Genomic DNA, 22,074 nt, shown 5'->3' on the forward strand with positions numbered 1-22,074 from the left:
CCTGTGTGGCAGTTCTGCTCTGTCCCATAGGGTCATTATGAGTCAGAATCTACTCAACGGCAACGGGTTATGTATAGACACGTACACACACATATGGCACCCTTGTGGTGCAGTGGTTAGGAGTTATGGCTGCTAACCAAAAGATTGGCAGTTTGAATCCATCGGCTGCTCCTTGGAAACCCTATGGGGAAGTTCTACCCTGTCCTATAGGGTCATTATGAGTTGGAATCGACTCAACGGCAACAGGATACATATATTTTGTTTGTTTATTCAGTCCTAAGCATAACTAGGAGATTCAGTAATAGCTGTTGGTAGAGGCCTTCCTGAAGCTTTGATTTGCCACTAAATTTAAAATCATAGAACTGGAAAGGGCCACCAGAACTTCAGATAGGGCCCCTAGATAATGCTCATATACTGGATGACAGTGTCATCATCATCTAGCAAAGGCAGTGTGATGCCTACATCAGGAAATTCTGAGTTGTAGAGAAAGAAGCTAAGCAACCTTCTAATCTTACAAAATGTACCAAATCAATAGAATTAGACAATGGGTTACAATATAAAGACAATTTTATTGCCAATAAAAGCTTTAATAACTCATTTTATCCTGTTTCAGTAGGATCTTATTCTTTCTGATGAAAATCCAGCCATAGCATCTCTCATTAAAAATAAAATTATTCTGAAATAAATAAATATATAAAATAAATAGCATATACATTTCATAAATAGTTTGCCCTTATGCACAGCATCCATGCTTACGTTTTAATATCATTTTCTTACAACCTACCCCATCTCCTACTTCCAGTGGCAGGAAAACTGCATGTCAGGACAGATGAGAAATCTGCAGAGCCAATGCAGGGATGGCTTGCAGCAGGGTTGTAGCCCTAAGGATTTTCTTAATGAGACTTTTCCAAATTGCTGTAGGTAGCATCTGTGGCAGATTCTTTGTCTTTCATTTACCCATTGTCAAGGTATTTGGTTAGACACCCCTGGCCCTTGGCAGGGGCCCCCATTCTTGCTTGTGCCACCTCAGGGGAAAGAACATGAGTAAAGAAAAAAGTATATACAAGATACCCTCTAACCCGCCCCCTCCCTCCATGTCCCTCCCCAAAATAACCCAACATTGATATACAATTTGAACAAGGGAACAGCTGGGTTGGGTTGAACATTAAGTGCTTCTCTGTTATCTAAATTGATAGGAATGAAGGATTTAAAAGCTATGAGTATAGTGCTTGCAGAGACAACAGTGGCCCCAGAGTATGTGGGTCACAGAGGTCACACTAGGGGTCCGTTACCTATAACGGAAGAGGTCTCTGGACATGGAGGGCAACTTAGAAGGATCTACTGGCCTTGGTAAAAAGTGAGTGAATTTCTGGTGTCGTTTAGTCCTGTATCCCTCTCGGGGTGAGCCGTCTTTATTCAGGGCCACATAATACTGTCTCTCCGAGTCTGAGTGTTTGTACAAGGTGGAGGCATAGGTGTTGTACCAGTTTTCTTCAAACTGTTCCCGGAAAACACATTCACGTGTGAGTTTCTTCTGTGAGGGTAAGAAGATAAAGTAAAGCCCATTATATGACTATTTCTCCCATTGCCCCCCTGCTGGTGGAGAAACTCTGAAATAGCAATAACACATTGATATTGGAAAATTTCAGCCCTATCTCCTGGCATCTTCATTCCAAAGAGCTCAAAAAACTGTTATCTGTAACTCCTTCATCGTGTTTCATGAGCCACACAAGAATATTTTAGATGAGATCTTTCCTGAAGGCAGGGGATTGGAGGAGATGGCCTCCCAATGCCCCACTGAGCTTTCTCCCTACTTAGGGCTAATGATGCACAAATCCATCGAGATTACAGTCAACCATGCCAACTGACAAAGGCCTTGGATCTATATAAAGCTCCATGGGAGGTGAGCTGTGATCTCTCCTAATGAAGGGTCTCAAGCCTGTCAGTTAGAAAGCTCAGAAAAGATCTCCCTGAAAAGCTCCTCCAATCTGGCTACTTCAAGTTGGCAGCTCCTGGGTCTCTTGCCTCTGTCCTCTCTTCTCACACTTGATCCGGCCGCCATGCTACTTGCTGGGGCTGCCGATACTGAGTGCTAGGGACAGGCCTATCTCTTAGGTGTCAGGGAAAAATGTGTTTTGATTTCATGGGGTACAGGCAGCCAGAAAGCAGGCTATGTGACTCAAAAGTCAAAGCCAGGAGTTGGGATCCCTTGAAAGGGTTAAGGTCAGCAAAGTCACTCACTATTCCCCAGCACTGGGCTAGCTTCCAAAATAGAAAAAAATGTACTGCAGCCAGCCCAGTCCAAGCTGGGGCTTAAGGCTGTCACCAGACTCTGGAGCCCTTACTCTTCATTTGTTTGTTTCATTTGGCCTTTGGGATTCAGCTGAAGCAATCTGGAAATGAGGGACTGTGTTGTTAATCTCAGAATCCTCAGTCTGAAGGCCAGCTCTTCCATTGCTTACTTTTGTACTTGCTATTACCCATTAATATTCAGATATGCTCCTTGGATGGTTAATGCTCCAAACCCTGAACATCTTACTGGTGAACTAGCAGGGCTTACTACTGTCATCAAACTAGCTCACCCTCTAATAGAAAAGGCAAAGGCAAATGGATCACAGGAAAGATTGTTTGGCTGGGAGAAAGTTGAGTGAAGGTGTTAATGTAGCAAAGCTCTGGGCAGCCAGGAAGTGACTAAAAGACACTAATCCTTTACAGTTGACTAAAGTGCTTTCAAGTGATAGATAAATGTTTTTATACCTTTGCTTTACATTGTCCAAACACTGGTGGTAACAGCCTCCGATGAAAAGAAAACCTTAAACTTACCGACCCATATAGTTCTCCTCGCTCGTTCATTCCTAAGTACAGGCCAGAGTCCACTCCTCGGATGCTGATCAGGCCCACAGCCAGGCTGATAAACTCCAGGATTCCTTGAGCAAAAAAGGAAATGCTATTCTCATTTCTGACATCAAGCTAAAAGGAAGCTGTTCAGGTGACATGAGCTACCAGTTATTTTTCCCCAACTGGAGGCTATCCCTGTGTATGTTTGGTGAATTACCCAATGAAACCATCTTTTGTAGCAAGAATGGAACCGCAGAGAAAGCACTCAGTCTCTCTGGGCCTCAATTTCCATATGTAAAATGGGAGGAAACAATCTCTGCTTCTACTCAACACTCTTACGCAATTATGAGGAAGAGACTGTGAGACGGCTTTGGCTACAAAAACTTCAAAATTAAAAGATACATTGCTGTCAAATACCACCATTTCAAGAAATGGGAGGGCAGCTATCTAAATGGAAGAATGAGGCCAGATTTCTGCATCTTTCCCAAAGCCACCTCCCTTTTCCCTAGAGCACACAGCATTACCTCGCTCTCTTCTAGGCTGAAATTGTTTTGCATCCTCTCAGCTCCCACGCCCTTAAAGCCAACTATTATATTTCCAAGTGCCTGTAGTTGACTCTAACAAAGGCTACACAGGCCACTCACTAAGTTTGTTCTCCCTGCTTATGGCAGGAGGCAAAACTTGGCTTAGTGAAAGCTTTCTCCTAAAAAGTGTTTTCAGAAAGTACAGCCCCTGGCTGACAAGCCGGTCATTCTTCCTTTCTCTCTTGAGAATTTTAAGTTTATCCAGGGCTAAGAATTGGCAGGTAGTACTGGACTTGATACTGATTTGAGATGTTGCAACTTTAAGGGGAAAGGGAAGAAATTCAGAAATATCCCTGTAGCTGACAAGGTTAGAGCAGAGAATTTGAAAACATTTTAATTTACCCAGGAGCAGGAAAAAAAAAAGAAAAGAAAAAGAAACCAACTACTAAAAGAGTAAAAAGGACCAAGAACTGAAAGCCTGGGGATACTTAGGACTTTGTAATTTTGTTCTAAGACAGTATACCTACTACATATATATATGCATATCAGTCAACTAGATTTGTCTTTGATTTTCTTGTATCTACCCATGTTTTTCAGCATACAGACCAAAATTTGATATGATTGACTTACAGAGGCACCCAAACATAAAAAATGAGCTCACATCTGGCTGTCCTTCTTATCAAAATTATTCGATTCTTAAGGGTAATAGTCTACGTAATGGGAATATTAAAATTAAGGAATATTAATGATTCCTTAAAGATAAAAAATTTAAGTGGTAAAATTTTGAAATAAGATACAAGAGTGGAAACAAAAAGTCAGTAGGAAGTCTCCTGAGGATTCACAGTGACTCAGGCTGGTGCATGGATGTTCAGGCATGGCAGCTTTAATCAACCAGTTACCATTGAGTCAATTCTGACTCGTGGCAACCCCATGTGTGTCAGGGTAGAAATGTGCTCCATGGAGTTTTCAATGGCTGATTTTCTCAGAAGTAGATCACCAGGCCTTTCATCTGAGGTGCCTCTGGTTGAACTCAAACCTCCAACCTTTTGGCTGGCAACTGAGCACATTAACTGTTTGCACCACCCAGGAATGCCATGGTTGCTTTAGGAGCACATATTTCCACAGCCCACTTGGATCTATTTGAAGAATGTAAGGTTCTTCTCCTGCCATTATATATATAGAACACTCAGGGTGTGGCCTTTGACATCTAGTACTGAAATACTCCAAGTTTTATTCTCAGTTTGGTTGTTACTAACTCTTATAGTACAAAAAAAGAAGCTTTGGGAAAAGAGATTGACACAGGTTAAAAACAGTTAAAAAAAAAAAAACCCATTGCCGTAGAGTCAATTCCGACTCATAGTGACCCTATGCCTCATAGGGCTTCCAACGAGCACCTGGTGGATTTGAACTGCCAGCCTCTTGATTAGCAGCAGTAGCTCTTAACCACTACACCACCAGGGTTTCCTGATGGCAATAGTGGAAGGGAAAATACCTAGTGCCAAGCAGGGGTTAGTTAAATACTGATTTACTGGACCAAAATCTTTAGTTGCACCCAAGGTTCTGCCCTGTTTAAAATTTTAATAAGTGACTTGTAAGAGGACATAGGAGGACTGCTTATTCCAGTTCCAGAAGATATACAGCTGAGAGGGGTAACACAATTAAGATCCAAAGAGAATTCAAGAGGATGGAAAAATGGGCTGACTAACAAAATAAGCTCTGTTTACATTCAGAATAAATATGAAGTCCTGCACTTGGGTTCCTAAACCCCAAGATTTTTTGTTTGGGACTTTATTTTGGTGGGGAGGGTGAGCCTCAAGTGCAGACAGTTGAGTTAATCATACTCCTTAGTTCATATTCCATAATCATAATTGGCCTGTGCAAGGGTTTTTATTTATCTATTTATTTTATTTCCATTCCTTGCTCCCATCTACCTCCCCACTTCAGGCAACCATATATATTTTCTTTAAAAAGTGTACTGTTATTTTGTGTTTCTGTGTATTTTTATTATATATTTTATTTGATTTTAAGTTTGCCCATCTTTGAAATGGGAGATGTGGCTTAGCAAAACATACACAACAATGGCCACATACTGAGATAAGCTCAGTATGTATGAATGATTAGTGGGATGCAAATTACTAAAAAACTAATGTAAAAAAATTAAAAAAGGGGGAAAAACTAATGTGCTATAAGGCTTCATTATTAGAGGACTAAATAATTAGCATAAGGAAGGGGATTATCCCACTCTGCTCTGCCTTGATTAGACCACACAGAGAGTATTGTGTTTAGTTCTGGCAGCTTCCTGTAAGAGAGGGATATGGAAAAAACAGGAGAACATTCAAAGGAGAGTAGCCAGTATGGCCAGGAAACCAGAAACCAGGTCATGCTTCAGTTCTGGGGACTAAACTTTCAGGGATAACAACCTGCTGGAGCCTTTAGTTCTTTGCTTTTCCTTAGCAGATTACTTCCTAACTTCAAGTCTTAGTTTCCTCATTCTCTAAGTATCTCATGCCTTTGACCACCCTGAGCTCATCAAGTAGCAGAGGGCAGTTTGTGATTTCCCCATCCAAGACCTGGTGTAAGAACAAATCCTGAAACCCAAGAGGTGTGGCCATTTGAGTCACCACAGTTTTTCTCCAATTCTCTGTTAACCCTTATGCCAAAGGACAGATCATACAGGAAGTCACTTGGGTTGTGTCCAGTAACAGGGGTCTCCAACAGCTGGAATCGTCCCTGCCCAGCTGTCTTTGGGCATCATTTCTCTTTGCCAATTTTCCTATTAGCTGGATTCAAACTGTGGGAACGCAGTGGCACATGCTGGTGGAACAGATACTCCTAAACCTTCTCCTGAATCTCAGCCAGCACAAAGGGGGAGAGAAAACAAGCCATTTCCACATTTTCCCAGCTACAGCTGGAGAGGGGTGTTAACAGTAAAATGTTGAGGTAAAGTATTAAGTAGACCAAGTTCGTCCTCATTACTTTCACCCCTTCAAGTCCCAGGACCTCCCTGTACTCTGCCTCATATTGACTTGTCCACCTCAGGCTAGACAATTTCTAGACTCTTCTCTTCTTACACCTCTTTTCCCATGGCCTCAGTCAAAATTGATCTGTCCTGGGCCCCACTCCTTCAGAACTTATCTAGATGACTTGCTAGTGTGTTATTTAATCTGGTTCCACAACTCTCTTCAGCAACCTTAGCCATACTGTCAGACCTTTAGGGCCAAGACGGTGCTGCTTTGGCATCTTGCCAAATAAGAGCCAGCTCACTCAAAAACCAAAGCAGCTGCATGAGCCTGCTGTATCCCACCTGGCGAGAGGCCTCTCCTCCAGTCTGGCTCCCAACTTCTGCTCTGCCAGTTCACAGTGCCCTCAGGAATGTCAGTATCCCTGTGAACCTCATGCAAACTCCACCAGCCAGGCAGGGATTGAAATACTCCTGGCTACTGATGGCAGATGGGGGTGGGGGGAGCATATGCTGTGCCAACAGGTTATTATTTGGAGTAGGGGTTGCTCTTGGGCTCGTTTTGAACACATGGATTCCAGGGTAATCCTTGGGGGCCCTGCTCTCCAATTACAACAAATAGCTATTTACTTTACATAGCCTTTGGAGACTATCCCCTCCCCCCAAGAAATCTATAATATTTTATATCTTAAGTCTGGCCTACTTTACCCTGCTGGAATGTTGACTGCTAAAGCACTTATGGAATGTTAAAGTTTCGATTTATTGAATACCCTGGCTGATTAACTCAAATACGGCGGGAGGAGAGAGTTAGGAAACTCAAATGCCACCTCTTTGCCAAAAGCTAAACTGAGAAAGAGTAAGTATGTGTTTGCAAGTTGGCAGGGGAGGTTACAAAAGAGACAGCTTTGACTAGCTATCATTTCCTTTACGGGAAATATGTGGAATTTCCAGGAAGTCAGGGAAGGTGGAAAGGGAAAAGGTGATGCAGAGGTGGTCCCAGGCGGTGTTTTTTTTTTAAAGGCAAAACCAAAAATGAAGCAGTCAGTTAAGCAACAGTGAAAACATCCCTTTCTCCTGCCTGTTTTATTTCCTTTGGTTTCTCCTTAAACTTAACACCCCTAGCAGGCCTGGGAGATGAAAAGAAATCAAGATGTGTCTTTAGGGAGGTAATTAAAGACCACTTACCCCAAGAGCCTATTACTGATTTATGTTGACCTTGTAGATTATTTGGCTCAGCTTAGGCATGCAGCCAGACAAACACTTATAGCCTCTGGGAGCTGTATTCATAGTTTCTCCACCTTCACTGCCCCACCCCCATACTTCTCCATTATTTCATGACTTTTCTTTTATATATAAAAAATGAGCTACCCCAGTATCTTTAGGCCATTTCTGGGAGCCTCTGGGAGGCTTCGAGGCCAGGGTGGGAATCCCATTCCTTCTGAAGAGGAGCAAAAGAGGACCGCAAAGTCACAAGTGATAGAAGGAAAAGGAGCCAAGTTAACACCCCCCACACACCTCATCACCCTTTTGAGAACCTGCTGCAAGTTTATACAGACACCTGCACCCCTCTGTTGCCCCCCCCAACCTACTGTATTCCAGTTCTGAGTGCATTTTTCCAAGATGACATAGACCTCATTAGGGTTCCTGTCTGCTCCCAGTGAGGAAGGCCAACCTAAGTTGTTTGCTAGGCTTGGCCCTGCCCAGCAACTGGCTCCTACACCCCATTTTTTTCTGTGCACACTAGATGAAACTCTAGCTAGGCATAGAGAATAGGATAGACTGGTTTGCGGGGCAGTGGGGGGTGAGGGCGGGGGTGGAGAGGTGGGGGTGGATGAGAGAGAGTGAAAAAAGAAGGGAAGGGTGTCAGGCTTGAGGGTAGCCTGAGCCTTTTACTGGCTTGGGGTGGAAGGTGCTCTCCTTGGGTGATAGAGTCCTTGGGAGAAAACAGAGGGCATTAGGAGATTGGGGGGTGGGCAAGGACAGGGAGCTCTCACTGCACCTGCATAATGGCTTTGTAGAGAAGAGAAGAGAAAATTGAAAATAAAAATGGCCACATTGCTGAGGCATGAACACATTTGTCTAGAAACCTAGTGATCTCCATTTACATGATCAAGTTTTATATTGTGTAATTCGTTCTGTATGTGGGACAAGCAGCTGTGCCCTAGAACAAGCTACAGAGTGATGGGAAGAGGCAATCGTGGATGGAGGTTAGACACTTCCTGTCCTGGGCCCAGGAGACACCTGTTTCTGGGGCTGGGAGTGAACCAGGATTTGTGCGGTTTCCCCACTGAGACAAGGAGTCCACAGGTAGCTCAGGGCAAAAGCTGCTCCAGGGCTTCTGTTCTTATACAGTGGACCCTGGAGGCTTTCCTAAATCCCGATACCTCGCTCATGCTTTGCTGCCTGGATTGACTCCTACCCTGGGCAGAGCAACCCCGAGGTAGGCAGGTGCCACTGCTGCCCAGTCCCTGCCTGCCAAAAGCGACTCGGGCACAGATCGCCCGCCCACCACGCCCATGGCCCAAGCAGGCTACTGCTCTAGGCAATCGGACGGCGCGACAGCCTTGCTGCCTTCGAGGCTCGGCCCAGCGGTGCAGCCGCGGCACGTTCCCCGCCCCCCCATCCCGCAGCGAGAACTTACACCATCTCCCAGCTCCACCTGCTTTCGTCCGAGGCGCTGCTTCCAGTTCCCAGAACGAACCCCTAGCTCCCCAGGGACGGAGGGTGGGGAAAGGAGAGGCCGAATTTCAAGGCGCCCCTGCCCACCCCCTAACACGTCCGAGGGTGCCGGGCGCCCTGACGCCCTGCGGCTCAGGTCCGCACCGTCGTGTAGGGTCCGCCCCGGGCCCCCAGCGGCCTGCCGCCACAACGGGCCGGACAGTACCGTGCCGGGGGCGGTCCGCCAGCTATAAGCTGGAGCCCTGGGCCGTTGGCTCCCCACCACGCCGTCCGCTCGCCTCCCGTCCCTCCAGGCCGAGTCCTCACCGAAGCGGCTGTGGTCGTGGCGAGTGCCGTGCACCGTGCCGTTGGGGAAGATCTCCAAGTGGAAGCCAGTGCGGCAGTAGAGCTGGCGGCGCCGCAGGATCCCCTTCAGGTGGGCGAAGTCTGTAGGCGAGCCGCGCTGCAGCTTCCCCTCGATCTGGCCCAGGCGCTCGTTCAGGAAACCCGGAGAGTCAGCTAAGGGCACGTTCCCCAGAGAGGAGGAGAAGCCATGCAGATCCCAGTCCAAGGAGGCGAAGACTGCCCCCACCTCCGCCATGGCGGGGCCGGCGGCGGCGCGGGCTGTGCGGGGGGCGCGCGGACCGAGCCGGGGCCGCGGTGCGCGAACTGCCTTTCCCAGTGTAGAGCGCGGGCGATTCCGCGGAGCTGGCAAGCTGTCTTGCTCCGCGCTCTCCCGAGCTGCAGTGGACGTCTGTTCTCGTCCAAGGAACTTCTCAGCAGCAGAGAGCGTGGGGCAGCGCGCTCCTCCTGACCTTGTTCTCAGTCAAAGTGTCGCTTCCCCTTCTCATCCATCTCCCCAGGCCTCTCATAGCTGGTTTCTTCGAGCAATCAGATGCAAACGGCACTTTATATACGTACCCACTCCCCTTACATTGACATATTGGATATTTAAATACAAGCCACACCTCACTGGCATCCACTCGGAGATTGGTGTGTGGGTTTTTTTCCCCCTTCTCACATCCATTTGGCTCTTTTTGGGAGAGGGAGGGAGAGACAGCGAGCGAGTTTCACTCCCTCTTTTATTTTCAAAAAAAAAAAAAAAAAAAGGCAGGAAAAAGCTACACATTGCAGTGAGGCATAACTGTTTTTGGCAGGTTTTTCTGAAACTGCTGATGAAATAACGGAGCTCAGTGCGTGGAAGCTGTTGGCGCCCACGGCCACTCAGGCCTGTTCCGTGGGGTTCTGTTTGTTTGTCTGCTGCCCGGGGGCCGTCCCCACCTCCCACGCGTCCTCAGGCTAGCCTTTGGGAAGTGGCGTGAGACCGGGGCTTGGAGCTTCACGCACTCCTGAGCCCCTCTTATTCCCCAGTTAGTCGGAGGCTGCCAAAGAGGCGAAGAGGCGTCTGGCCCGGGACAGGGGCTCCCTGGTTTCTTTGTTCTGCTGCCCCCTAAGCCCCACTCCCCACCTGTAGCTCGGCAGGAGGTTGAGGAAGTTAAAAATCCAGAGGCGAATGTAGTTGTAAAATTTGAAGTGGGAATGGTGGCAGTTCTTGCAGACACCAAAGTGGGGGCCTTAAGAGGTCTGAGAGGAGTGGGAAACCCCTCCGAGGAAAGGAGACATTTTTAAAAAGGGCGTTGCAGCTTAGGAAAAGGAGAGGGGATTTAGAAATAGAGATCTTTTCGAAAAAATGATCTCCACTAGCTTTCTGGGAGCGCTTTGAGAGCAGGCTCGATGAAAGCCATTGGAAACACGATGGGGGCTCCCCCCCCCCCACTTCTTTTCTTGTTGGAAACAGGTGTTTCCTCGCTCTGTCCGGTGCCCTGCTTGGAGATATTTTATCAGTAAGAGCGGTAGTTGGGGCGGGAACTGGCGGCCGCCGGGGCAGCAGTCAGTGGCGAGAAGACCTGGGAGCAGGTGCAGGGCCTGCCCCACGACCCAACGCCTCTGCCCGGCACCTGAACCCGGCGGGCCCCTCTCGGGCCCTGACGCTCAACGTCCTGCTCACCTATTAAGCGGCGCTGTTACTTGCAGATTGCACCCACACCCCGCGCCGGCTTCGCTGGTCGGCTCCAGCTGAAGAATCTGAGCCCAGCAAGTCCCCACCTTTTGCAGCGCCTCCTGCTGGAGACCCCGCGCCTTGCGGCGAGTTCGAACTCAGGATCACCACGAGACAAGAAAGCTGGCTCAATTCAATTAGTGTAATTCGAGGTCCTACTTCTGGGCTCCCGCGTGCACCCTGTGCTCACTCCCTGGTACCGTAACAGTTCTTGGTTAGGAACGTCTTCGCTTGGTACTGGTGTGTCTCCTAGCTCAAACGGTGTCTTACGCATTTACAGAACTTCCAGAGACAAGCACAAAGTCCGGCACATAGTAGGCCCATGGAAATAATCTTCTGATGTGCTGAGTCATAGGGAACACGACGCAAATGATCTTCCAATCATAGAGGACACAGAAATGCAAAAGATGATGCCCATATTGGAGTCTTTAAAGTTGAAATGATAGGATGCCTGAGATTTGCTTTAAAATAATCCAAAGTGAGAGGACAGAGGGAATGGAGGTAGAGATGCAATAAGGTGGTTCCTCTGTTGCTAATTGTTGAAGCTGGGTAATGGGTACATGAGGGTTCATTATGCTATTCCTCTTACTTCTTTTATATATTCGAAATTTCCACAATAAAAAGCTTTTAAAAATGGGACTGACAGAAAATGACAACAAAGAAACCATTCCTTCCTTCTTCCCTTCAAAAAAATTTTTTTTTCAAAGAGTTTGTGAATTTAGTGAGAAGGTGGGGGAGGTGGACTGGGGGTTAAGACAAGTACATAAATGACTAGAATACATGGCATCATAAGGTGCACAGTGCTGTGTGGATTCAGGAAGCAGAAAGAGGGCTTATCTGGGGTTTATGGTCAGGCTCTGGACCAAGGTGGCCTTTGCAATGGGCCTAAAAGGGAAAATGGGAAGGATTTTGCAAATTCAGATGGGCTACTTCTCAGAAGGGGAAGATAGTAACAAAGCAGGTAGGACAATTTTAATCGATAAAGACTAATTCTTGGGGGTTTTAGTGAGTGTCAAATAAAATAATGTAGATGAAACTGTTTTGAGAGGCATATGATGTAAAGGATTTGGATGTCTATCAAGAACAAACAAACAAAAAAACCAAACCCATTGCCGTCGAGTCGATTCTGACTCATAGGGACCCTATAGGGCAGAGTGGAACTGCCCCATAATGTTTCCAAGGAGCGGCTGTTAGATTCTAACTCCCGGCTTTCGGTTAGCCGCCAAATGCTTAACCACTGTGCCACCAGGGCAAGGAAGATTTAAATTACACACTGATACAGCAAAGACCATTTCCTCATCAAACACTTCAGGGAATTTCTGCTTTTCTTGTCCTAAAACACTCCCAAAGTCATCAACCACAGTTCAAGTTCTGGAGTTCTACTTGATTGAAGGTCAGTGATATGTTGTTGTTAGGTGCCCTTGAGTCAGTTCCGACTCATAGTGACCCTATGCACAACAGAACGAAGCACTGCCTGGTATTCCGCGCCATCCTTACAATCTTTGTTATGCTTGAGCCCATTGTTGCAGCCACTGTGTCAATCCACCTCATTGAGGGTCTTCCTGTTTTCCACTGACCCTGTACTTTATCAAGCATGATATCCTCCAGGGACTGATCCCTCCTAACAACATGTCCAAAGTATGTAAGATGCAGTCTCACCATCATTGCTTCTAAGGAGCATTCTGGTTGTACTTCTTCCAGGACAGATTTGTTTGTTCTTTTGGCAGTCCATGGTATATTCAATATTCTTTGCCAATACCACAATGCAAAGGCATCAATTCTTCTTCGGTTTTCCTTATTCATTGTCCAGCTTTCTCAGACATATGATGTGATTGAAAATACCATGGCTTGGATCAGGCACACCTTAGTCTTCAAGGTGACATCTTTGCTTTTCAACAATTTAAAGAAGTCCTTTGCAGCAGATTTGCCCAATGCAACGCGTCTTTTGATTTCTTGACTGCTGCTTCCGTGGCTGTTGATTGTGGATCCAAGTAAAATGAAATCCTTGATAACTTCAATCTTTTCTCCATTTATCATAATGTTGCTTATTGGTCCGGTTGTGAGGATTTTTTTTCTCTTTATGTTGAGGTGTAATCCATACTGAAGGCTGTGGTCTTTGATCTTCATCAGTAAGTGCTTCAAGTCCTCTTCAATTTCAGCAAGCAAGGTTATGTCATCTGCATAATGCAGGGTGTTGGTGAGTCTTTCTCCAATCCTGATGCCCTGTTCTTCTTCATATAATCCAGTTTCCTGGATTATTTTCTCAGCATACAGATTAAATAGGTATGGTGAAAAGATACAACCCTGACACACACCTTTCCTGGCTTTAAACCACTCAGTGTCCCCTTGTTCTGTCCGAACAACTGCCTCTTAATCTTTGTACAGGTTCCTCATGAGCACAATTAAGTGTTCTGTCATTCTCATTCTTCTGTCAGTTTGTTGTCTTGTGGGGGCTTGGGTGTTGCCATGATGCTGGAAGCTATGCCACCGGTATTCATCAAGCAGGGTCACCCATGGAGGACAGGTTTCAGCTGACTTTCCAGACTAAGACAGACTCGGAAGAAGGACCCTGTAGTCTACTTCTGAAAAGAATTAGCCAGTGAAAACCTTATGAATAGCAGCGGAACATTGTCAGTGATATAAACATTCTATTATCCTCCTGGAGCTCTTTAGAAATTAATCTGACTGATAATCCTGTTTTAAATAACATTTCCATTAAACACCCCAATTTACAGAGCACTTTCACGTGAGTTATTTAATTTTCACAACCTTGTGGAGTAGGAAGTGTTATTACTCCCATTTTTAAAGAATAATTTTTATTGTGCTCTAAGTGAAAGTTTACAAATCAAGTCAGTCTCTCACACAAAAACCCATATATGCCTTGCTACACACTCCCAACTACTTTCCCCCTAATGAGACAGCCTGCTCTCTCCCTGCACTCTCTCTTTTCGTGTCCATTTCACCAGCTTCTAACCCTCTCCACCCTCTCATCTCCCCTCCAGGCAGGAGATGCCAACACAGTCTCAAGTGTCCACCTGATCCAAGAAGTTCAGTCCTCACTAGCATCCCTCTCCAACCCATTGTCCAGTCCAATCCATGTCTGAAGAGTTGGCTTCGGGAATGGTTCCTATCCTGGGCCAACAGAAGGTCTGGGGGCCATGACAACCGGGGTCCTTCTAGTCTCGGTCTGACCATTAAGTCTGTTCTTATGAGAATTTGGGGTCTGCATCCCACTGCTCTCCTTCCCCCTCAGGGGTTCTCTGTTGTGTTCCCTGTCAGGGCAGTCATCGGTTGTTGCCGGGCACCATCTAGTTCTTCTGGTGTCAGGATGATGTCTTCTCTGATTCATGTGGCCCTTTCTGTCTCTTGGGCTCGTAATCGCCTTGTGTCCCTGGTGTTCTTCATTCTCCTTTGATCCAGGTGGGTTGAGACCAGTTGATGCATCTTAGATGGCTGTTTGCTGACGATTAAGACCCTAGACCCCAGACGCCACTCTTCAAAGTGGGATGCAGAATGTTTTGTTAACAGATTTTATTATGCCAATTGACTTAGATGTCCCCTGAAACATTCAGTTTATTCAGGAAGCTTCTTTGCTTTTGGTTTAGTCCACTTGTGCTGACTTCCCCTGTATTGCGTGCTGTCTTTCCCTTCACCTAAAGTAGTTCCTATCTACTATCTAATTAGTGAATGCCGCCTCCCACTCTCCCTCCCTCCCCCTTCGCATAACCACAAAAGAATGTTTTCTTCTCAGTTTAAACTATTTCTCAAGATATTATAATAGTGGTCTTATACAATATTTGTCCTTTTGCAACTGACGAATTTCACTCAGAATAATGCCTTCCAGGCTCCTCCATGTTATGAAATGTTTTACAGATTCCTCACTGTTCTTTATCGATGCGTAGTATTCCATCGTGTGAATATGCCGTAATTTATTTATCCATTCATCTGTTGATGGGCACCTTGGTTGCTTCCATCTTTTTGCTATTGAAAACAGTGCTGCAATAAACATGGGTGTGCATATATCTGTTCGTGTAAAGGTTCTTATTTCTCTAGGATATATTCCAAAGAGTGGGATTGCTGGATCCTATGATAATTCTATTTCTAGCTTTTTAAGGAAGTGCCAAATCGATTTCCAAAGTCATTGTACCATTTGACATTCCCACCAGCAGTGTATAAGTGTTCCAATCTCCCCACAGCCTCTCCAACATTTACTGTTTTGTGTTTTTTGGATTAATGCCAGCCTTGTTGGAGTAAGATGAAATCTCATTGTAGTTTTGATCTGCATTTTTCTAATGGCTAATGTTCGTGAACATTTCCTCATATATTTGTTAGCTACCTGAATGTCTTCTTTAGTGAAGTGTCTATTCATATCTTTTGCCCATATTTTAATTGGGTTATTTGTCTTTTTGCAGTTAAGTTTTTGCAGTATCATGTAGATTTTAGAGATCAGGCACTGATCAGAACTGTCATAGCTAAAAACTTTTCCCAGTCTGTAGGTAGTCTTTTTACTCTTTTGGTGAAGTCTTTGGATGAGCATAGGTGTTTGATTTTTAGGAGCTCCCAGTTATCTAGTTTTTCTCCATTTTGTTTTTGTTGTTAGGTGCCATCGAGTCAGCTCTGATGCATAGCAACCCTATGTATAACAGAAGGAAATGTTGCTCCACCCTGTCCCATCCTCACAAAAGTAGGTGTGTCTGAGCTCATTGTTGTGGCCACTGTGTCAATCCATCTCCTTGAAGGTCTTCCTCTTTTGCGCTGGCCCTCTACATTACCAAACAAGATGTCCATCTCCAGGGATTGGTCCCCCCTGATAACAGGTTCAAAGTAAGCGAGACGAAGTCTCACCATCCTTGCTTCTAAGAAGCAATCTGGCTGTACGTCTTCCAAGACCGGTTTGTTCATTCTTTGACCGACCACGGTATATTCAATATTCTTCACCAACACCGTAATTCAAATGTGTCAATTCTTCTTTAGTCTTTCTTTTTCATTTCCAGGTTTGCATGCATGTGAGGCAATTGAAAAGACCATGGCCAAGTCCTTGTTCCTAGTCTGTCTTAGTCTGGAAGCTCCACTGAAACCTGTCCAGCATGGGTGAGCCTGCTGGTATTTGAAATACCGCTGGCATAGTTTCCACTATCACAGCAACACGCAAACCACCACAGTATGACAAACTGACAGAAAGGTGGTAAATTCCTATTTTGGAGATGAGGATACAAGCGGGTTAAGTGACTAGCGCAGACTCACATAGCTTATAAGCAAAGATGTCATAATTTGATTTCAGACCCACTGGGGTAAATAACTCTCAACTCATGGGCCTTGAGACATATATAAAGATCAGTATATTGAAGACAGCGAGATTTCAGAATACTTTGGAAAACCTCCACCATGACACAACCTCAGGCCAGGGTTGTGCTGCATATATGGAATGAGAGGAAAATGTATGTACAAAAAAGGAAGCAAAACCTCACTGGATTCAGGTCATTGCTTGTAAAGTGAAAATAACTGTACCCCTTCACAGTTTTATTGTAAGGATGAAACGAAATCACTGATTCAGGGTAACCAGCGTTATGCCTGGCACATGAAAGATAATCAACTCACCTGTGATTCCTTCCTTTTTCCCCAGTATCTCACAGGGTTGATGTGAGAAATAAAGCAACATATGTGAAAATGAAGTGGAAAAACAAAACTCCATAAGAACAAGGAGAGTTCTGACTCAGGCCATAAGTGACTAGAGACTAGGGGCAACCTGTTGGGCTCTGTTTCTTGAGGAAGGATATACTGATGCTAATAATGTCTTGTTCATCCTCCATCTCCACACACACCAGGGAGGTGGGAGAGGATATCTAGAACTTTTATTCTGCCCAGTTCTTCATTTTCAGGACAACTTATTATTTTTTTCCTTCCTAATTTATTTTCCCTAAGAAAGGGCAGGGAATATGTACTGCTAGGTAAATCCTGCAAAAAGTGCAGTCAATGACATCAGTTACTCTTATTTACTGAGTGATTTCCTGTGTTAAAAAAGGAGCCCTGGTGGCTCAATGGTTAAGTGCTTGGCTGCTAACTGAAAAGTTGGTGGTTCAAACCCACCAGCTGCTCTGTGGGAGAAAGCTGTGGCAGTCTGCTTCCATAACCTGTGGGGCAGTTCTACTCTGTTCTGTAGGGTTGATGTGTGTCGGAATCAACTGAATGGCAACAGGTTTGTTCCTGTGTTAAGCATCGCCCTGGGTGCTTTACATGCATTATCTCTTATAAACTCTATCACAACTCTCAGAAATAGGTGTGTTCCCATTTTACAGGTGAAAAAGGTGAGGTCCAACAAGATTCAATGGTGGTAGAAGTAAGACTTAAACCCAGGTAGTCCTTAACCATTGATATTAAGTTAAGGCCTAACCAAAACACTATACTGCCTCAGTCTACTTACTTCAAAAAGAACTTATCTTGCCCATTTGTCCTCTGTTCCTCCCTTCCCCTTTCGCTTTCCTCATTTGACATGGACAGCAGTATAATGTAGTGGTTGCACACTCAAGCTCATGTCAGAGTGCCTGGGCTCAAACCCCAACTTTAAGTCATTGTGGGTATTGGAGCCTCAGTGTCCTCATCTGTTCGATGCAGATGATGATAATAGTCATTACCTCATAGGGTTGCTGTGAGGTTGAAGTGAAATAACACACAGAACATACTTAGAACTGTGCCTGACACATACTAATTGGTCATTGTTCATAATATTATTTATATCCTACCTGGATCCAGCCATATTTCCTCTCCAGGTTTCCTCAAACTATGCGCATTTTTTCCTGAAGGAGAGAAGTAGATAAGAACACTGACCAAATCACCCCAAAGCAATTAATTCCAATCCTGTTAATCTTTCTGTGTAGTATTGGTTCAGTCTTGTTCTCTCTGGGTTTTAGAAGACCTGTCTCAGAAATGGGGTGACCAAACTGTAGGCGCTGTGTGGGCAAGCACAGAGTGAGGAAGTGGAGGCCTGGGAAAAATAGGAAATTGTTCATTTGTATTGGACATTCTTATTAAGTGACAGGTACTGTTTCGAGTGCCTTACATTTAAGTCGCATAACACCACCATGCTATTATAATCCCTAATTTTAACAAAAAGTGAAACTAAAGTCTAGAGAGGTTAAGTAACTTGCTCAAGGTCATATAACTAGCATATGATGGGGCTGAAATTCAGACCTGGAGCTTGGCTCCAGAGACCTTATTCAATAGACCAAAACCAAACTAAACCCTTTGCGGTTGAGTTGATTCTGACAATAGCAACCCTATAAGGACAGAGTAAAATTGCCCCATAGGGTTTCCAAGGAGCACCTGGTGGATTTGAACTGCCGACCTTTTGGTTAACAGCCATAGCTCTTAAGCAACACGACCCAATTCTCTTCTGGAAGAGGAAAACCCAAGTTAAAAGAACATTTAAAAAATTTTTTTTAGTCCTTGGTAATTTGTAACTAGAGTTTGAGAATCCTGCAAAAAAAAAAAAAAAAAAAAATCAGACTACCTTCCCTCTTCACACCTTCAACTCTAGGGCCTAGAGCGGAAAGGATAGTTCATTGGCTGAGACTTTATCTCTCTGGTTAGTCTCCTGCAGTGACACTTAGCCACAAGCTTCCTTTGTTACTGCTGTCATTCTCCTGTAGGCCTATCTGCAATGGGGCTGGTGGGGGGGGTGTGTAATGGACCATTTATTCTGGCTGCAACTTAGCATTATCTGGCAGGTGATGACATCTTTGGGAAATGATCTGTTAGTTCTCTGAGAGGAGCAAGACACAAATGGAATGTGGCTCCAACCCCGGCAACCTGGGTCACTTCCTGAATTGGTCAGAAACCCTGGTGGCGTAGTGGTTAAGAGCTATGGCTGCTAACCAAGGGGTCAGCAACTCTATGGGGCAGTTCTACTCTGTCCTATAGGGTCCCTAAGAGTTGGAATCTACTCAGTGGCAGTGGGTTTGTTTTTTTGGTATGTATATATATATGCGACTCGAGGGCACTGGGTGGGCTGGTATATATATATATACCAAAAAACCAAACCCACTGCCATATATATATGTGTATACACACACACACACATATATACGGACAGATAGATAGATGTCACCTTGAGGACAAAGGTGCTCCTGATCCAAGCCATGATATTTTCAATTGCCTCATATATATGCAAAAGCTGGGCAATGAATAAGGAAGACTGAAGAATTGATGCCTTTGAATTATGGTGTTGGTGAAGAATATTGAATATGCCATGGACTGCCAAAAGAACAAATACATTTGTCTTGGAAGAAGTACAGCCAGAATGCTCATAAGAAGCAAGGATGGCAAGACTCACGTACTTTGAACATGTTGTCAGGAAGGACTAGTCCCTGGAGAAGGACATCATGCTTGGTCAGGTAGAGGGTCAGTGAAAAAGAGGAAGATCCTGAATGAGATGGATTGACACAGTGGCTGCAAAAATGGGCTCCAACACAGCAATGATGGTGAGGATGATGCAGGACTGGGCAATGTTTTGTTCTGTTGTACGTAGGTCGCTATTAGTCAGATCCAACTCGATGGCACTGAACAACAACAACAACAACACACACAAGACTTATTTTAAGGAGTTGGTTTGTGTGATTATTGGGGCTGGCAGTGTCTAAAATCTGTAGGGCAGGCTGGCAGGTTGGCAGGCCGGAAACTCGGCAGGAGTTTCATTACAATCTTTTTAAAATTGTGTGTTAGGTGAAAGTTTACAGAGCAAATAAGCTTCTCATTAAACAGTTAATACAAAATTGTTGTGTGACATTGGTTGCTAACCCCGTGATGTGTCAACACTCTCTTCTACTTCACTCTGGTTTCCCTGTTTTCATTCATTCAGTTTTCCGGTCAGTTCCTGCCTTCTGTCTTTGCTTTTGGTCTGCTGTGCCCACTGATCTGGTGTACATGACTGAACTACTAAGCACATACCTCACGTGTGTTATTGTTAGCCCTATAAAAAAAAAATAGACCTGTCTAATCTTTGGCTGAATGGTGAACCTCAGGAGTGACTTCACTACTGAATTAAACGGGTGCCTGGGGGCCATACTCTTAGGGCTTCTCCAGACTGTCACACCAGCAAGCCTAGTCTTTTTTCTTTTTTTTTTTTTTTTGGTGAATTTGAATTTTGTTGTACATTTTTCTCCAACTCTGTCCAGGACCCTTTATTGTGATCCCTGTCAGAGTAGTTGGTGGTTGTAACTGGGCACAATGTAGTTGTTCTGGGCTCAGTCTGGTGGAGGTTGTGGTATTTGTGGTCCATCAGTCCTTTGGACTAATCTTTCCCTTGTGTCTTTGGGCTTCTTCATCCTCCTTTGCTTCAGCTGGGATGGGAGCAGTAGATGTTTCTTAGATGGCCACTCACAGGCTTTAAAGACCCCAGATGATACAACAGTTGGATATAGAACATTTTCTTTATACAATATGTTATACCAGTTGAGCTGTACGTTCCCCTGAGATCATGGTCCCTAGCCCTCAGCCCAGTAACTCGGTCCCTCAGGGCATTTGGATGTGTTGTGAAGCGTCTATGACTCTGCCTTGGTCATGTTGTGCTGACTTTCCCAGTATTGTGTACTGTCTTACCCTTCACCAAAGTTACCACTTACCTACTCTCTAAAACACCCACTGCCATCCAATCAATTCCAACTCATAGAGACCCTATAGTTCAGATTAGAATTGCCCCATAGAGTTTCCAAGGAGTGCCTGGTGAATTCAAACTGCTGACCTTTTGGTTAGCAGCTGTAGCTCTTAACCACCATGCCCCCAACGTTTCCAAAAAAACCCATCTCTGTCGAGTCAGTTCCGACTCATGGTGACTATCTAGTTAGTATTTTTCCCTCCCTACCCCAACCCTCCTTTGTAACCATCAAAGGTTGTTTCTTTCTGTGTGGAAACATTTCCATGTGTTTTCGTAGCAGTGGTCTCATGCAGTACTGGTCCTTTTGTGATTGACTTACTTCATTTAGCATAATGCCTTCCAGATTCATCCACATTGTAAGAAGTTTCAAGGATTCATCATTGTACTTCATTGTTGGGTAGTATTCCATTGTGTGTTTTATTCCATTTAGGTTGTTTCAATCTTTTTGTTATTGTGAATAATGCTGCAACAAACATAGGTGTGCATATGTCCATTCGTGAGACGGCTCTTATTTCCCTAGTATATATTCATAGGTGTGGGATAGTGGATCATATGGTATTTCTCTTTCTAGCTTTTTAAGGAGGTGCCGTATCGTTTTCCAAAATGGTTGTACCATTTTACATTCCCACCAGCGGTGCATGAGAGTTCCAATCTCCCTGTAGCCTCTCCAGCATTTGTTATTTTCTGTTTTTTTTTTGGTTAGTGCCAGTAATGTCGGGCTATCTCATTGTAGTTTTGACTGCATTTTTCTAATGGCTAGTGATGGTGAGCATTTCCTCATGTATCTGTTAGCCTCCTGAATATCTTCTTTGTTAAAGTGTCTATTCATATCCTTTGCTCTTTTTCAGATTGGGTTATTTGTCTTTTTATTGTAGGGGTGTTGAATTTTCCTATAGATTTTAGAGTTTCAACCTTTGTTGGGTATGTCATAGCCAGTTTTTTTCCCCAGTCTGTAGGTTCTCTTTTCATTATTTTGGTGAAGTCTTTTGATGAGTATAAGTGTTTAATTTTTAGAAGATCCTAGTTATCTAGCTTATCTTCTGGTGTTTGTATGTTGTTAATTATGGTTTGTGTTCTGTTTATCTGTAACTGGGACCCCTAGTGTTGACAATATTTTTTCTTCTATTATCTTTATACTTTTTTGTTTTATATTTAGGTCTTTGATCTATTTTGAATTAGTTTTTGTGTATGGTGTGAGGTATGGGTCCAGTTTTATTTTCTTAAAGGTGGACATCCAGTTTTACCTGCACCATTTGTTAAAAAGACTGTCTTTTCCGTATTTGATGGACTTTGGGCCTTTGTCAAAGATCAGGTGACCATAGGTGGATGGATTTACATCTGGGTTCTTGATACTGTTCCAGCGGTCAATGTGTCTGTCATTGTGCCA

At 44.5% G+C, this 22,074-nt stretch overlaps 1 protein-coding gene across 2 annotated transcripts; it reads right to left on the reverse strand.

Annotated features, from left to right (window-relative positions):
- Positions 1-1,146: 1,146 nt before the first annotated feature.
- Positions 1,147-10,013, reverse strand: FGF16 (fibroblast growth factor 16). 2 transcript variants are annotated; one of them, XM_049873331.1, is made up of 3 exons: positions 9,307-10,013; positions 2,824-2,927; positions 1,147-1,531 (listed from the first exon to the last, which is right to left on the reverse strand). In XM_049873331.1, exons 1-3 carry the CDS (start codon positions 9,578-9,580, stop codon positions 1,289-1,291), a joined length of 621 nt encoding a protein of 206 aa, XP_049729288.1. In that variant the 5' UTR covers positions 9,581-10,013; the 3' UTR covers positions 1,147-1,288. The 2 variants fall into 2 exon arrangements, with proteins under 2 accessions (XP_049729288.1, XP_049729287.1); XM_049873330.1 differs by having other exon boundaries at positions 1,147-1,534.
- Positions 10,014-22,074: the final 12,061 nt, after the last annotated feature.

The sequence above is a fragment of the Elephas maximus genome, chromosome X (assembly GCF_024166365.1).
Source record: "Elephas maximus indicus isolate mEleMax1 chromosome X, mEleMax1 primary haplotype, whole genome shotgun sequence".
Lineage (NCBI taxonomy): Eukaryota > Metazoa > Chordata > Mammalia > Proboscidea > Elephantidae > Elephas > Elephas maximus.

Coding starts and splice junctions, on each gene's coding strand:
- FGF16 (XM_049873330.1), bottom strand. CDS start 9,580: ATGGCGGAGGTGGGGGCAGTCTTCGCCTCCTTGGACTGGGATCTGCAT. Junction 2,928..9,306: donor CCACGACCACAGCCGCTTCG/GTGAGGACTCGG, acceptor TTTTTGCTCAAG/GAATCCTGGAGTTTATCAGC. Junction 1,535..2,823: donor GAGGAGAACTATATGGGTCG/GTAAGTTTAAGG, acceptor TTACCCTCACAG/AAGAAACTCACACGTGAATG.